The 16,643-nt window shown below is 37.9% G+C and overlaps 1 protein-coding gene across 1 annotated transcript; it reads left to right on the top strand.

Annotated features, from left to right (window-relative positions):
• The first annotated feature begins 6,373 nt into the window (after nucleotides 1-6,373).
• Nucleotides 6,374-10,434, top strand: LOC116212180 (antifungal protein ginkbilobin-like protein). Its single transcript, XM_031546749.1, has 2 exons — nucleotides 6,374-6,738; nucleotides 10,098-10,434. Exons 1-2 carry the CDS (start codon nucleotides 6,374-6,376, stop codon nucleotides 10,432-10,434), a joined length of 702 nt encoding a protein of 233 aa, XP_031402609.1.
• Nucleotides 10,435-16,643: the final 6,209 nt, after the last annotated feature.

The raw sequence follows: 16,643 nt of genomic DNA on the forward strand, positions 1-16,643 counted from the left end.
GTCCGCTGAGGGGCGACCGAGCTGCGGGATCCCGAGCCGGAGTTAACGTGTGCAGAGGAAAACGTTGGCGTGTGCAAAGTAATTGACGTGTGGCAGGCCTCTGACGCCGCGCGGTCACGGGCTCGGGTTCGTCGCTGTCCAGGAGCAGAAGAAGAGGAAAGAAAGGAAAGAAAAAAGGAAAAGAAAGAGGAAAGAAAGGAAAGAAGAAAAAGGAAGAAGAACAGGGAAAGAAATGATGATCGAGAAGCAGCGGTCAGAAGTCACTGACTTCTGACCGGCTCTGACTTCCTTTTTTTTTTTTTTCGAAATTGACGCGCGTACAAATTGAAAATTCCGTCTTCTCGATCGGACGTCGGAAAAATAATTCGAGACCGCCATCACGCTCAGAAACATTCGATGATCGATATTGTGCGATAAAATTATTTTCAATCTCGAATTTTGTCCCGAATTTTGAAAATTGACGTCAACGTACGCGAAATTCGAAAACGTCCCAAATAGCATTATTTTTGAAAAAATCATAAAATTGGGGTTAAAATAAGAAAATTTGCTATTTCCAAAAAGTGGTGAATACTCGAGTAATTAATCGAAAATACTTCCTTCACGGGTGGCAAAATGACGAATTTGCCCCTCTGGAGTCGGTGGACCAAAATTGAGTGCTGACAACCTATTCAGCAAAAATAATACTTTTATTACCTTACACTATTGTGTATAAATAAATCATATAAAATAATAAGTCTTTACAAATATTTTTGCCAAACATATAAGTGGGCAAAATAAAGGTTCCACTGAATATCCGTTAAATTAGTGGGAATAACTCTTCCCTTTAAAATTTTAATGAATTTGGGAAGGCTCTGAGATTAAATTTTTCTTCATGACAAGAGTATAGGATGAACATGAATTATCGTTCCAGACCCTTCCAGTGCCATCCGTATGTCAAACAGTTGTCTTACCCCGTTGACTTTGAAAAAAAAAGTTTGTCATTTTGCTCTTCAAAATAAAAAGTAAATGCCACCTAGTTATTGTCGCGGATAGCATATTAGAATAAGCTACCTAGAAATTAAATATAACAGCTAATACAAAATAAAATAAGAAAATATGATACTTTGCTCCATGGAGAACTCCGAAATTCTAGAAAACAAATCCCCTCATATAAATGATCAACTTGAGTTCTAATGCAACAACAAAGTAGAAAAATAATAGAAAGAGGTATAGAAAGAATGGCGTACTACCGTAGTATCCCATTTATCATACTAGTCATGTTTTATATGGTGAGGGCTGATCCAGATATGGGCGTGCCAGAATATCATCTTAATGATGATGCATATGATCCTCGTAATGTCCTAGAATATGATTATTGTGTATGATCCTCATAGTGGCTAAGGGGCAAGCATTGACGATGTTCTTGCCGATGTAGTAGCTAACACGGCAGATAAAGCTTACGATTATTATTCAACTCGTCCAGCGCCGGATAATGGGATCGTGTACGGTCATGGAGCTTGCCATGGAGCACTTGCGCATGCGTATTGTCAGGCCTGCGTCGGCATTGCTTTCGCCCAACTGATGAATCATTGCTTATATTCAATAGGGGCTCAGATTAAGATGAATAATTGTCGGATGAGGAATGAAAATTATCAATTTTTAGATTGATTCAAGTGTTTCAAGTGCATGGCAACAAAATAAAATAAAAAAACATTGGTTACCTCGCCTAAAGATAAGGCAAAGTCAATATATAGTCACTACAAGAAATAAGTTCTACAGTGCTCACTGATTCTAATTATGGTGGTCAAGGATTTAGTGATGGCCAATCATAATCACTGGTTTTCACATAATTTAGTGACAATCTTGAATTGTGAACATTACATGTGCTTTTATTGTGACATATGAACTTTACCATAAAATCACTCTGTGACGGCCCTTGCCCCCATTAAATGCATTTTCCCGAGCTGATATATTGTAGTCCTTGTATTGTGTTTGCATTACCGTTAAACGTAGTAAATCAAAATTATAACACGAAAAGCTAATGAATTATTTGAAGGATCATGTGTGGACATTGGGTCTGACACTTGGAATCGAATTCTTACAAGATGGAGCCGCCACTATCTATTTAAGACTCCATGCCGGTTAAGTTACCATTTGAAGGGGGACGTGGTACTACGCCTCTTTGAGTCTTTATAAAGGGGTCTTGAATCAGAGAACATGTTCGGGTTTCTGTTGTGGCCTAGCTTCACCCTTTCGCCCAAGATTGGTACTCAGGCCCCAAAAGGTTTGCTGGTTTTAATTACTTTCCATAATTTATCACTATCCTACCGTCCTCATGTACTCCTTATCGCGATTAGCACTCTCACTTGATCGTTCCGAGGAACCGGGCCAAGCGAGCACACAGTGGCATGAGATAGTCCTAGATGTAAGTGGGCCGCTACTAGTCCTTATCTAATTCTCTTGATTTTCTGTTATCTTTGCCTAGATAAAATTCATGGGACAAGCCATCTGATCATATATGTATCTTTTGATTTTCCCTGAAATGAAACCTAAACTAACTCTACTCTACCGTTTATTGCTTTTAATACGATTTTTCCTTTTTCCTAACAATTCTCTAGTTGAGTGAGATTAGCTTAAGCGATCTGATTCTCTCTTTTGACCCATTCTGTAACATTGAGTGCCATGTTCTACCCGATTTGGGTTCTCAATCGCAGGCGTAGGCCCCCGGCAATATTATAGTCCAATGTCCGTATACAATTGTCCTAATACAGGACTAGATACAAAAATGAACCTCTCATCCTCACCACCTATCCTATGAAATACATAAAATAATGTGCAAGTAAATGGCCCGGGGCCTCTAACGCGGCAAACCGAAGTTCCCTAAAAACCTCGCTTTTACTTTGGGATCATCGGTTTGACTTTTAACATTATTAAGCGTGCTAAATGGGTTTCGAACAAGAATAAATCGATTGGAGCGTCGATGTGTAGTAACACAACCCATTTTGGGTTGAGTTTTCATGTCATGTGCTGCCCCATTTGATGGCCCGTGACTGCTCTAACCCTGCTTGGGGCGGGTTACCCCTTCCTGGGCTGTTTTCATGCAAATTTCGCATTCTTTTGTCGATTGTCGAGCTCTCAAACATATGGGACCAATCCTATTTAATTTGGACTCATAAAAACACATTACAAACCAATTTACGGTCAAATTTACGTGATTTATAAAAAATCGTATGAATTTGGCCACATACACCACTCAAGTACCACACTAAGCATCAAATCAACAGGGTAATATCCAATCAAGCCATTTATTAAATGTACAGAGCTGATCCAAGTTGATTTATGCCCGTTTTGAGTTTGTTCTTCACCCATTTTCACTATTAAATCGATTTAAGGCCATATAGGAGCTTAATCAATGTTCGTGTGACGTCGTTTCTCTCTTTAGTTATCCATTTTATGTCCAGATTAACATTATTACAATTCATGCTTTTGTTGGCCAACAACCATCAACTATCATCAACAATCAACGTCCAACAATCATAAAAAATTCTTTCCCCTATGAAAGATTCTAAGTGCAAGAGTCCTCACTCTTGCGTGCTAATGTCAGAAGGCCCGATAGGACGGGTTATGGATCAGGGGGGTGCGCAAGTCTTTGAGAATCCTGGCAATAAACCTAAAAAAAGAAAAAAGAAAAAACAGCGGTCATGGAGGTGAACAAGCTTAGGATGGCTCGATCGAGCAAACAAGGCCTCGGTAGAGCCTTGGGTCATCGGAAAAAGGGCCAGAGAAGAGCTGAAGGGATGCGAAAGGACCGTGGAGGTCGGTTTAGGTAGTCGGGTCAAACGAAGGCAAGGGAGGTAGAAAGGCAGGTGGAGGAGCTTTTCGGTGAGGTGGATTGGGGTGGCTAGGGGCAGATGGAGTGGACAGGGTTGGCTGGAGGTCGATGGCGGTGGTCGCCGGGGGTGGAGTGGCAGCTAGAAGTGGCGGCAAGGGGAGAAGAAGAAGGGAATGTAAGGTTCTGTGTTCTTGGAGCTCAAGCTTTCCTAGTTTTGCAAATCTGAATTTTGGATGTTCAAGAGGCAATGGAGACTAGGGATATACTGTGAGCAAGTTTAAGAATATAGATGAGGCTTAAATGGTGACGATCGGGCGTAAGGTAGCAAATCAAGTATTCATGATTGATTTCATTCAAGATGCTACATTTATCTGAACTTTTGTAAATCACAAGACTGACATTCTAAGCTGGAGACATTTTTATATGCTAGAGGCATGTAGGGCACATGTGGGTCAATTTTTGACCTTATTTGATTTTGGAAAGTATGCCTTCGATTTTTACCGAAAACAATGCATTGCAGTTCTGGTCTGACATTGGTCTTCATGTCCAAATAAATTGGGCCAAAAGCACCCGGTGTTTCTTTTGATCATGTCAAAATTCAGCGAGTCAAGAACCCGTGGCCACTAGTCTTGCACGGAAGCATGAAAAATTGAAATTTTTATAAATTATTCCTCCTGGCATGCTGAATTTGTCCCAGTTTTGCAGTTTCGTCCATATTCCTTCAGAAAATCGTTAATTTCTCCTCGGTGGGAGGGTCAGATTGAGCTTGGTGCCAAAATAGATGCTAATTCGATTCTCCATGTTTAGGAGCCGGAAAGTTCCCATCTTGGTTATGAATTAACTGCGATACAATTCCTCGAAATTCGTACCGGGGGATGCTCTGTTCCGCCATTTCCATCCCACAGTTTGCAAAAAAATCATCTCTCTTCAATCTAGGTTCTCAAAAACAGCTACCCGATAAAACGACGTCAACTCGATGAACTTTGAGAGAAGAATATAAAGAATCGGATAATAATCGGCTTGGCTACCGGTCAATGATGATCAAGGAAAGTCAAAGTCAAACATGGTCAAAGTAAAAGTCAAGCTTGATGACCAAAAGTGTTGACCAACAACCATGATCGAGCAGATCAAGATTTGTGGCATACGCTATTCTGGCATTTGATCACTCCCCCGGCCGGGCAAAGACGGCCAAAGTTGCAATTGGACAAGTTAAATCAATCAAAGTCAAAATTACTCAAACGAGTCAAACTTTGGCAGTTGCCAATTGCCAGGAGTGGTGAATCGGCCGATTGGCACATTGAGGATTCTGAGCGGTCTGATAATTTCACAAGAAAATAGTGCTTAGCGAGACATACATTTTAGGATTTTACAGCGTCCATAACTCACCTCGAATCCCTAGTAATGGATTTTCAAATTTACCAATTAAGGAGAAAGTAGTGAAAGTGGCATTGTGCCTGTGTGATTTTTATCCATGAAACCAACTTGCTTAATGGAAGCAATTGGCACCAAAATTATTTTCCTTAAAGTTCGATGAGTCGGTGGCGTCTGGGAGCAAAAACCACCCCAAGACCTTATTGGAATCGGGAGATAAAATTCTCGGAAGTCGAGGTGTCAAAACAGTGAATCAGAGACAACTCAATCCCGAATTCAAACTCACGTATTGGGTTCAATTCGGATCCAAATAAAGCAATTCCCTAGTCCATCGCATACGTAATTCAGTCAAGGTCGATTTGGTGGGCATCCCATCTCGAGATTCGAATCGAGGAAAGAGAATGGGAATTTAGAAGGAATTATGCGCGTAATGATGAACAATAGACAGATCTGGAATATCAAGAACAAATAATTCGTTCAAAATTCCTCGGGTCAAGTTTACATGCAAAGGTAACTCTTATGGGTTCCTGACTCATCGATCTCCATATCCTGAAAAAAATATGGGGGGTGTTATGAAGGTGGATTTTCCCATAATTATCGATAAATTCAGAGCAGTCCAGAAACGCACCATTTCATGGGGAAAAATCGAAAGGCATATAATTTTATATATGTATGCATTAAATTAATAGAGAGAGGGCGTTATCGTAAAATGATATGCTTATTGTATCGATCTACTTTTCGTACCAAATATAAAGATATTACATTACCGTGTTCTTTGTACATATAGTTTTATACCTACAGCACCTTGCGGATCTTTCTGAATTTGCTCGAGAAAGCTGGACGTTTACTTTTTTGGCATTTTTTTTTGGGCTGGAAAAAAGATTCCTCATGGACAAGGTGATTGGATATATTCTAATTTCTTTGGCTCAGTTGGTGTCAAGCATTTGTATTACAGCTTAACATTGGATCCAGGTTAAAATTTGTCCTTTTGATCTTCAAACTGAATAGGTCGATGCCACCTAATAAATGTTGCCAGTGGCACATTAGAACAAACGATAAAATAAAATAAAAGACTATGACATTTTGTTCCATGGAGAACTCCGAAATTTTGGAAGACCACATCCCCTCTCATAAATGACCAACTTGAGCTCTAATGCAACAAGCAGAGAAATAAGAAAGAGCGGTGAGACAATGGCGTACTATCGTTGCGTCCCGCTTATCATGCTTGTCATGTTTTATATGGTGAGGGCTGATCCAGACACAAGCGAGCTAGAATATCATTGTAACAATGCTGTCTATGATCCTAATAGTGGCTACAGAGCAAGCGTCGACGATACTCTCAGGGATGTAGTTGCTAACACAGCGGATAAAGCTTATGATTATTATACGTCTCATCCAGCTCCGGACAACCAAATCGTGTATGGTCATGGAGCTTGCAATGGAGCACTTTCGCATGTGGACTGTCAGGCTTGTGTCAGCTACGCTTTCCCCAAGCTAATAAATCATTGCGCGTATTCAGTAGGGGCTCAGATTAAGGTGAAAGATTGTAGAATGAGGTATGAGAATTATGCGTTTGTAGATTGATTCAGTGCACGGCAACAAAAGAAAATCAACATATAATTGTTTCCATGCTTACAGATAAAGCAACGCAATATATAGTATTATGTATGTGTTCGCCAATCTGCCCAAGAAGCTGAATTTTGTACTCTTTGTTTGCATTTACGTTGTAATTTCCATAATCTTCAAATATCTCTAACAAAGTGCAACTCGGCCATTCGAACGAGACAGTGAATAACATATTTCGGTTACTTTCAGCCAATTCATCAGTCAGTTTTCACACCCCACTTTGACACAGCCCCTACACACTCCAACCTTTGTTCAAGTCCAAGCCTCGCTTGAACTTTCCGGAGGTGTCGGGCTATTGTAAGCAATCCTGCAGGATCCTCACCAAAGTAGCCCCTTTAATTAACAAGTGAGCTCCTCCCCAACTTTCGCAGCACATGAAACCACCAACTCAGTAATGCGAATCTGTCCAACAGTTTCAGCATCCTCAGCCTGCTCTCTGTTGGGGACAAATCCCATAAAGGTTGCTACATCCATTTAGATCGTTCTGTCTAAATAACCCCTATGCTAGGGTGAGTATATATCTGGAACTTTCGCCTTAAGCTCCATCTTCACTCATGCAATCTTAAGCATCCCATCAGGAGTCATATACCGATCGATCAGTAAGGCCAAACCATTTTCTTGCGTAATGTACATGCCATTTAGTCTAGTTCCCTTCATTACACTGGAGCACCCCCCTTCAAGACTCTTATGATTCCATATCGGCCACAGCACTTATAGCCAAGCTTGTCAAGTGTTGTAAAAGCTTTTAGGTTTGTTTAGTAGTTTTAGCCTTCTTCTTTTTTTTTTCTGGAGAATTTGTACGTTTAAGGATTTCCTTTAGCTTTCATGAACTTCTACTGGATATTGGCAAGTTTTTGGTGTTTATCAATATTGAGATGTAGTTAATTTCGCAAGTACAGGAGACTTGGTTCACTAACCGAACCGATAAGGCCCTCTCAACTGAACGTGAGCTCCTTAGATGGTTCGTGCCACGACCAAGTACAAAAGGTACAACAGCACAGCAAGGCAAAGTACCCCTAGGAAGCACGTAACATGACAAGAATGCACATTGCTCTCGGTTCACCGAGCCATGGCAAAGAGACCTTTGTGCCACGGCAATGCATATATCTTATCATGCTTCACAAATCTAGTCTGAAGCAACACTGGCTGGATTTTTTCAATATATGGCTGAAACTACCAAATTTTGAACACAGATGGAATATTTGAATATTTTATTGCAAGAATATGCTTGTTCGAACGATAATTAGTTGGTTAGTTCATAATATATCTGGATTGTGGGTAAAATCTTTACACGTATAAATTAGTAACCGGCATTTGTTCGTTCTTCCTTTCGCTCTCTAATCCTATTCGCATTCAATATAGTCTGCAGTCCCTTGCCAATTGTGATGCGTTTTCATGATTAAACCACCACTTGCATTGGATTTGTTGGAGCAAACTAAGACACGCTGAACAAACTATGTGGAGGGGTCTACCTTGCCCTTTATATGATACACTAGGGCACGATGCTTTGCGCTTTGCCATGGGATCAGAAAATTATATTGATAAATTCGCTATAAGATTATGAAGATATGACTACCTTTATATTCTTCTTTTACAAAAAATATCTCAATATTTCTCATTTTATTTTGAGAGTATTAGATAATAAAAATAATATTACTATCATTCTTCTGATTATATATATTGAGATATTTAACTAAATTACATTTGTATTTTCAAATAATATAATTGAAGTATTGAACCAATCAAACATAAACAATGAATAAGTTTAAAAGAACTAAAATGATGCACGCATTGTATTTTAAAATCATGTTCGACTTAATTTAATCGTATCAATTATATTGTTCTAGGTTGACTTTTTAATTGTATTTTTCTTTCGTGATCAATTCACACTCGTCTATATAATATTTTCTTTATCTAACGACATTGTATTTTCTAATTCGATATTAAAAACTTATACATTGGTTAGGGTAAAAATATAATTGGGAGAATATTAAAAGCAATCATAATACATTTTCTTATTTGGATCCTGCTAATGGGACTTTTGGTTTCTTTTTGTTTAACGTTTTGTTTTACAGTATTAAGTTTAGGGTGCTCTTTGTAATTGGAAAAGAAAGGGATAAAAACAAAAAACAAAAAACCATCAAAGTTTGGGGGCAAACCATAAAAATTGGGAAATAGAATTGTAACATGAAGAAAAAAGAAGGGAGGGGATGTATCATGATGTCTTTGTCATGGACTTGTATATATTAGAGTATTACTATAAAATATCAAATAATTAATAATAATATATAAAAAGATAAAGGCTTGTTTGATTTACAAATGTGGTTTTAAAATCACAATTTTAACCTAATTTTACCCACAACAAAACAAAATAACTCATTTAAAGTTAAAGAGTGGGCCCCATTTATACCTTTTTTTCACAACAAAACAAAATAAATCATACAAAGTCAAAGGGTGGGCCCCATTTATACTATTTTTTTTTAAATCAAAATATAATTTTAAAATCTTACTTTGAAACCAAACGCAGCATAAAATTTTAATTGTTTGACAAGCGTCCATAAGAAAAAAGATTTTCAGTTATATCTTTGTCATGGACTTATATATATTAGAGTATTAGTTATCTTGTTTAATGTATGTATTATATACTTATTAAATAATAATATACTATGCGGATTTTCAACAAATATAAAGTTGAATGTATAAACTTAATTTTGCAATTTTAAAAAAGATAATATTTTTGTATATCCTTATATTTAGATATTAAATTTAGTTAGCATGAGAATGATTTTGTAAAAATTAGTAACTTGTTCTAGAAGTCCAGCTTATAGGTTCAATTCAGTATTTTCTAACAGAAATTTATGTTTTTGTTTCATGCGACAAAGTCATTGTTATGTGACACTTTTGGTTTGCGAAATGCCTTCCGGATAGCTAAAAGTTAGAACGAAACAAAATGCCGAATGAGATGTAGAATACTGACTACGGAAACCTAGAGATGTGTTAACCTTAAGCAAATTGATTAATACAAAAGCCCAGAGAACTAAAGTGATTCTATCTGGAACTCCAACTTCTCTAAGTAGGACAAAATGGCATCTCTAATTAAATAATATGTGCTATCTTGTGCTTCATTAATATTAACGATGAATCTATGAGGGTAACGCCTTCATATACCGGACCAACCTTCACCGATCAATGGGAAAGGAAAAGGAAAACAGAAAATGGAGATGGTTGCCTTCCATACAATCACAGGTTTCTCAATGCTTCTGATTGTCCGTGTTGGTCGATTTGTTAGTGGTGCTCCAGATACGGGCGAAGTATATCACATTTGTGGCGACAAGTATGATGTTAATACTGGCTACAAAGAGAGTCTGAATTATGTTCTAACTGATATTGTGGCTCAGACTGCGGACTGGGGGTACGACTACTACACCACATCTCCAAATCCCGGTAATCTCGCCTATGGTCATGGAGCTTGCAAAGGGGAAATTCAACCCGTCGATTGCAAGGCGTGCCTAGGTGTTGCATTCCCCCAGATATTGGACATATGTCCTACTCGATATGGAGCTCAGCTTCAGCTTAGGGACTGTAGGATACGGTATGAAGCTTACGCATTTGTAGACAATGAATAAAAACTTGAATCGGCGGGAAAATATATCAGCACTTTTTGTGAAGTCTATCTGATTAATAAAGCGAAGCATGTTTGTTGTCCTCTTTTTCCTTTTATTGCGTGCCGGAATGTGAAATCCATCACGTTGAATTGCATAATTCTCTTTTCCTTTTTCCCCTGTTAAGTGTTGAATTCTCGCATATTGCTCATTAAGACTATTGATGCAATCTTGGAATCACATTGATAATTATAATTTCTATCTACATACTGAATAATATTATGGGATCTGCACAAGGTGATATAAGCGAATAAAAAAGAACGATGGTTGACAAAGAATTGGCTAGAATTCGGGCGAATTGCCGTCCCAATCTATATTTATCGTCACAAAACATGGATTTTATGATTTTGGAGATCATATCCTTCCCTTGATCCGGTCGACCGAATATGCCCTATAAGTTAAAACCCAGTCAATAAATCAAAGTTACCATGGAGAAGAAACAGTGCTCCAATCTCCTTTACATGATATATATACACTACGAACCCAAGATCTTACGCCCAAAGTTTGATGTATGAATGATCGTTTGCTTCTGTTCGGTTCAACGAATCTAGCTCTCCCTAGACTAGGTCTGTCCGAGCCAGCAAAATGGATATATTGATATTAGAATATATTCTAATAATTGAGATGGCAAAACGGGTATGAGTGATTGAGCTTTGATTTGTATGCATTAATTAAATCCATGATCACGAGGATAGTTTTTCTATTCGATTACCCATGAGTGCATTCATTTGTTTTTGTTCGATCAATTAGAATCCATACCCCAATCAATGGGAAATCTCAAGGATATGAACATGCTTGTTATATTTTTCCGTATATCCCCCTATATTTGCTTGAATGGTCGGCTGAATATTCATGTACTTCTGGTGATGGTCTTGTTTTGATTAAACCAACCATATCTATCTAGATTATTTTAGTTTTTTTTATAAATTTTTTAAATTCTTAAAAATATAGAGATATAGATATATGGGACCAAACATTACTTTATATTTATCTATCATTTTTACGCAACTTTTAATTTTTCAAACCATATCAATATAGATTTTTGGATTTTTTTTGTTATATTCTTGATTTTTCGATCTTTTTTAGAAAACAATGTTTTTAATTTTTTAATTATTTAAATTTTTTGTTGGGCCAATCATTATTTTCTCGATCTTTTAATTTTTTAAGATACAAGTATTTTATGAAAAGATCCAAATAAAATAAATAATGTAACATCATATTTGATTTTCGAAAAACAAATTAGGTCATATTTTTCATAGATATGATGGCTTATAAATTTGCTTTTCAATAAGCAAATCAGAGCTTCTTCTTCTTCTTCTTCTTTTATAGATATGGATATGATATGTTGTTTATACTATAAAGCGAAAGTATCACAAATATTTTACACAATAAAAATAGAAAAAAAATAAAAGCATCCTCATTTATTCAGTGCAATTTTCTATTTTTATTTTACACAATAAAAATAAAAGTATCCTCATTTGTAAATTCGTTAGAAAGATTGTATCATAAATAAAAAGTGTAATTGCTCACATAATGCAATGCACACTGTACATGACTAGTTGCGTCTAAATCCTGTGAATATATTCCCAGAATGGCATAATAAAACAGAAACTTTCCACTTTAGTAATCAATTTATAATATATAAAAGCTAGTGGTCAGTCAAATTACAAACCCTCAGCTTCATGCCAATTGACTCTTCAATTCTGATTAAATGAATTCTTATTAAATTTCATTTGTGCTATATTCAACGTATTTTGGCTATTTGTTTACATTTTTGCATGTAACAATATATAATAAAAGAATATTCAAAATTTAAAAGTTTTCTTGATAATCGAAACGATTTGTCCATATATGTGATTTGTCTAAGTTCCTTGTGCTAAATACCTTATAAATAGGAGACATGAAGGCTCATTTCATACTTCATGTTTCTGGTAATTTATGCAATTTATCCTATATTATAATCGAGGAAAAAGCAATTTGTCCCTGACTTTTGAGGGAGGATAAAGCATTGTTATCAGAATCGGATCGGACCGGTCAGTTCGACCAGTCGGACCGAAAACTGGCACCATGTCCGGTTCGGTTCACTTGAAAACCGAAATTGAATCGTCGAACCCATTGAATCGGCCAGTTTTAAGCCAAATTTCATTGAACCGGCCAGTTTTATGGGTTTCCTATTTAATGTAAAAATTAGTTGGTTGTGTAAGAATTTGAACTCATGAGTTCTTGCTTCTTATACTAGCATACTACCAACCAAGCCACCATCACTTTTTTGTTCTTTTAACTCTACTTTTAAGTACTTATTAAAATAAAATATTTATTTTGAAGTAAGAAATATTAAATATAGATACTTTCTTATACTATTATTATATTTCTTTAAAATCATCATACTTTTATCTTAATTATCATAATTTTTTTAATAATATGAATATTTATTTTATTTTAAATAAACGTGTGGTCCGACCCATCGAACCCCCGATTGGACCCATAAACCCATAAATCCGTACCCCTTCCAGTTCGGTTCTGATAATACTAGGATAAAGGTTACCCGTGACCTTTAAAAAGTTGCAAATAACCCTCCGACCTCTATGAAAAATAAGCACTTTACCCCATGGGTTAATATTCCGACCAAAATCATTTTTACAGATTAAATAAATAATAATAATAATAAATAAATAAATAATTTAAAAAATAAAAACAATTTACATATCACATGATCTATGGTGCTGGCGGGAGCTCCCCACCCACGATTTCGGAAATCCCAATCGGGTCTTCCTCTTGCTTTTTCCCTTTCCTCTGCAACGCAAGCGCTCTCTCTCCCATCTCCGTTTGTCAGCTTCGTCTCTCTCTCTCTCTCTCTCTCTCTCTCTCTCTCTCTCTCTCTCTCCCCGTCCTTTCTCCGCCCTTTTCCCCTCCGTCCTCCCCTATCAGCTTCTTCTTTCCTTCGTCGACCCTATCTAGAGCTTCATTCAAGTTTCTCTTTTCTTTCTTTTGTTTTCTCCTTCTCTGAAATGCTAACGAAGTCAAACACAGATGGGGGTGGCAAATATGGGGTTTGAGGGGGTTCGAGGCTGCTCGGCCTCGGCCAATCGCCACCAAAGATCATGTGATGTGTAATAAATTGCTTTCCCTTTTTACAATAATATAATAATTATTATTATTGTTGTTGTTGAATTTGTAAAAATGATTTTGACTGGAATATTGACCGGAGGAGCAAAGTGCTTGTTTTCCATATAGATTGGGGGTTTACGTGCAACTTTTTAAAGGTCTAGAGGCAAACATTGTTTACTCTCAAACACCAGGGGCAAATGGTTTTATCCTCCATGATAATCTCTACGTAATATAGTTCACTCTTCATAAGCACCTACCTATATATATATGACAAATTTATTATTTTTTACTATATAGATTATTTCAATTTCATAAGACTATTATATGTATTTGCTTCCCATCGTCATAATATTTTTTTACTCACATCCATAATATTTTCAGTATGTACGTTTGGTAGAGTATATCACTTTGACGTCACTGTTCTAATTATATTAATTTCATATTGCCATATGTGTTAACTATTTATTTCTGTTGGGTATCCCTCCAATTTGGAGGAAGTTGGGCTCAAATTGTATTGGGCTTTTATCGGGCTTTAATAGGCCCAAGGACCTACTTTTGTTAGGGTTTATTTTTCAGCAAACCAGCTGAGGTGTAGCAGTAGATCAGCACAAAATAACAGAGAAGAGCAGAGCAGAATTCGGATAAACAGGAGCAGCGCGCAGCTGGAGATCAAACCTCGATCGGGACGTCAAATGAACTCCGATTGGGACGAAATTTTGACAGCGGCTTCACAACACGTGGGGCTAAGTTCTGAACGGTCAGAATTTCTATTCGAGCTCTGTAGGTGCTGTTTCAGCTGATTTTGTGAACCACCCGGTGTGGGTGACGAATTTAGTGTTTGAGTGATCCAAGAGAGTGTTTATCTTGAGTTTGGTGATCCAAGGGTTTACCCTTGATGAAAGACATTGTATAACCTTCATTCATAGTGGATCGTTGATTCGGAGTTGGTCCCGTGGTTTTTCCCCACATCGGGATTTTCGATGTAAAATTCTTGGTGTTCTTTTACTTTACTGCTTGTTGGTTGATTTGATTAGTTCCTATCTCGATTACACTAGTATAGGGGAGGAAGATTAATCGCTGCGTTATTGTTTGGTTGAGCACATCCCTTCCCAACAAGTGGTATCAGAGCCTCGGGTTAGAGAAGTTTGAGTTTTTTCGGTGTTTTCGAGATGGAGGAGTCTACAGGATCTATGTTCAAGTTGAATGCAACCAACTACTCTATATGGAAGTCTCGGATGGAGGATCTTCTATTTTGCAGGGATTTGTACGATCCCATTGAAGGGGATTCCGCGAAACCCAAAGATAAGGATGACAAAGCTTGGGAACGCACAAATCGGAAGACTATTGGTTTGATTCGGCAGTGGATAGACAATAGTATTTATCATCATGTTGCTCAGGAGACAAATGCAAAAGCTTTGTGGGATAAATTGACAAATCTCTACGCGAGGAAGACTCCGCAAAATAAGGCCTTTCTCGTGAAGAAGCTGGTTCATCTTCGTTACCAGGATGAAGATGATATGGCTGTGCACATGAGTAATTTCCAGGATATTATTAACCAGTTGACGAACCTGGAGATAATATTACCCGATGAGTTGCAGGCTTGTCTACTTTTAGGGACTCTACCAGATAATTGGGACACACTTGTGGTTGCATTAAGCAATTCTGCGCCAAACGGGAAGGTATCGTTGGCCACGGTGACAGACAGTTTATTTAATGAGGAGACTAGAAGGAAAGGCACGGGAATTTCCATTCAGTCTGAAGCTTTGGTTACTGAACAACGGGGGAGAAATCAAAGCAGAAATTTCTCTTCCAAGCATAGTAACTCACGTGGCAAATTGAGGGGTAGATCAAAGTCGAAGACGAGGAAAGTGGTCACTTGCTATCACTGTGGAAAAGAGGGACATTACAAAAGGGAGTGTAGAGCTTTGAAGAAAAATCAGAATGGCAACGGTGCGAGTAAGAAGGAAGAAGGCACTACAGCAGTGGCATCTGATGGAGAGACCTACATCATTTGTGATGAAGCCTATGTGAATTTCACTTGTCAAGACTCTACTTGGGTTGCAGATACAGGTGCCTCGTTTCATGTCACTCCTCATCGGGATTTCTTCTTATCTTACACTACCGGGGACTATGGTTATGTGAGAATGGGGAATGGACAGTCATGCAAGATTGTCGGTATTGGTGATATCTGTCTAGAAACTGAGCTTGGCTGCAAGTTGCTTCTGAAGAAGGTGAGGCATGTTCCAGAAATTCGCCTTAACCTAATCTCGACAGGTCAGCTTGATGATGAAGGCTACAGTAACGAATTTAGCAATGGGAGATGGAAGCTCTCCAAGGGTTCGTTGGTTGTGGCACGGGGTCAGAAGACCGACACTCTCTACAGGCTGCGTGCCAAGCACAATTCCGGTCAGGTTAATGTTGCTGAGGATTATCCTATTGAGCTATGGCATAGGAGACTTGGGCATATCAGCGAGAAAGGTATTCAAATTTTTGCTAGAAAGCAGTCTTTGCCTGTTAAAGGTATGCACTTGAGCACTTGTGATCACTGTTTAGCTGGTAAGCAGAAAAGAGTTTCTTTTGTTAGAAGTCGTCCCTCTAAATGCGATCATATACTTGATCTTGTGCATACTGATGTTTGTTTCATGTCGGATAGATCTCTTGGTGGTGCTCTCTATTTTGTGACCTTTATAGATGATCACACCAAGAAGGTTTGGGCTTACCCTATGAGAACTAAAGATCAGGTGACTGAGATTTTCAAGAACTTTCATGTAGCAGTGGAAAGAGAAACGGGCATAAAGCTAAAATGTGTCAGAGCTGATAATGGTGATGAGTATAGGGGTCCTTTCGAGAACTATTGCAGGACTCACGGTATCAAACTTGAGAAGACAGTACCGAAGACACCACAGCAGAATGGGCTTGCAGAGAGGATGAACCGCACAATTGTTGAGAGAGTTCGTTGTATGTTTTCTCAGGCGAAACTGTCTAAGTCTTTATGGGGCGAGGCAATGACGTCAGCAGTTGATTTTATTAATCTTACACCGTCAGTTGCACTTGATGGAGATGTA

This window comes from Punica granatum, chromosome 6 (assembly GCF_007655135.1).
Source record: "Punica granatum isolate Tunisia-2019 chromosome 6, ASM765513v2, whole genome shotgun sequence".
Taxonomy (NCBI): Eukaryota; Viridiplantae; Streptophyta; class Magnoliopsida; order Myrtales; family Lythraceae; genus Punica; species Punica granatum.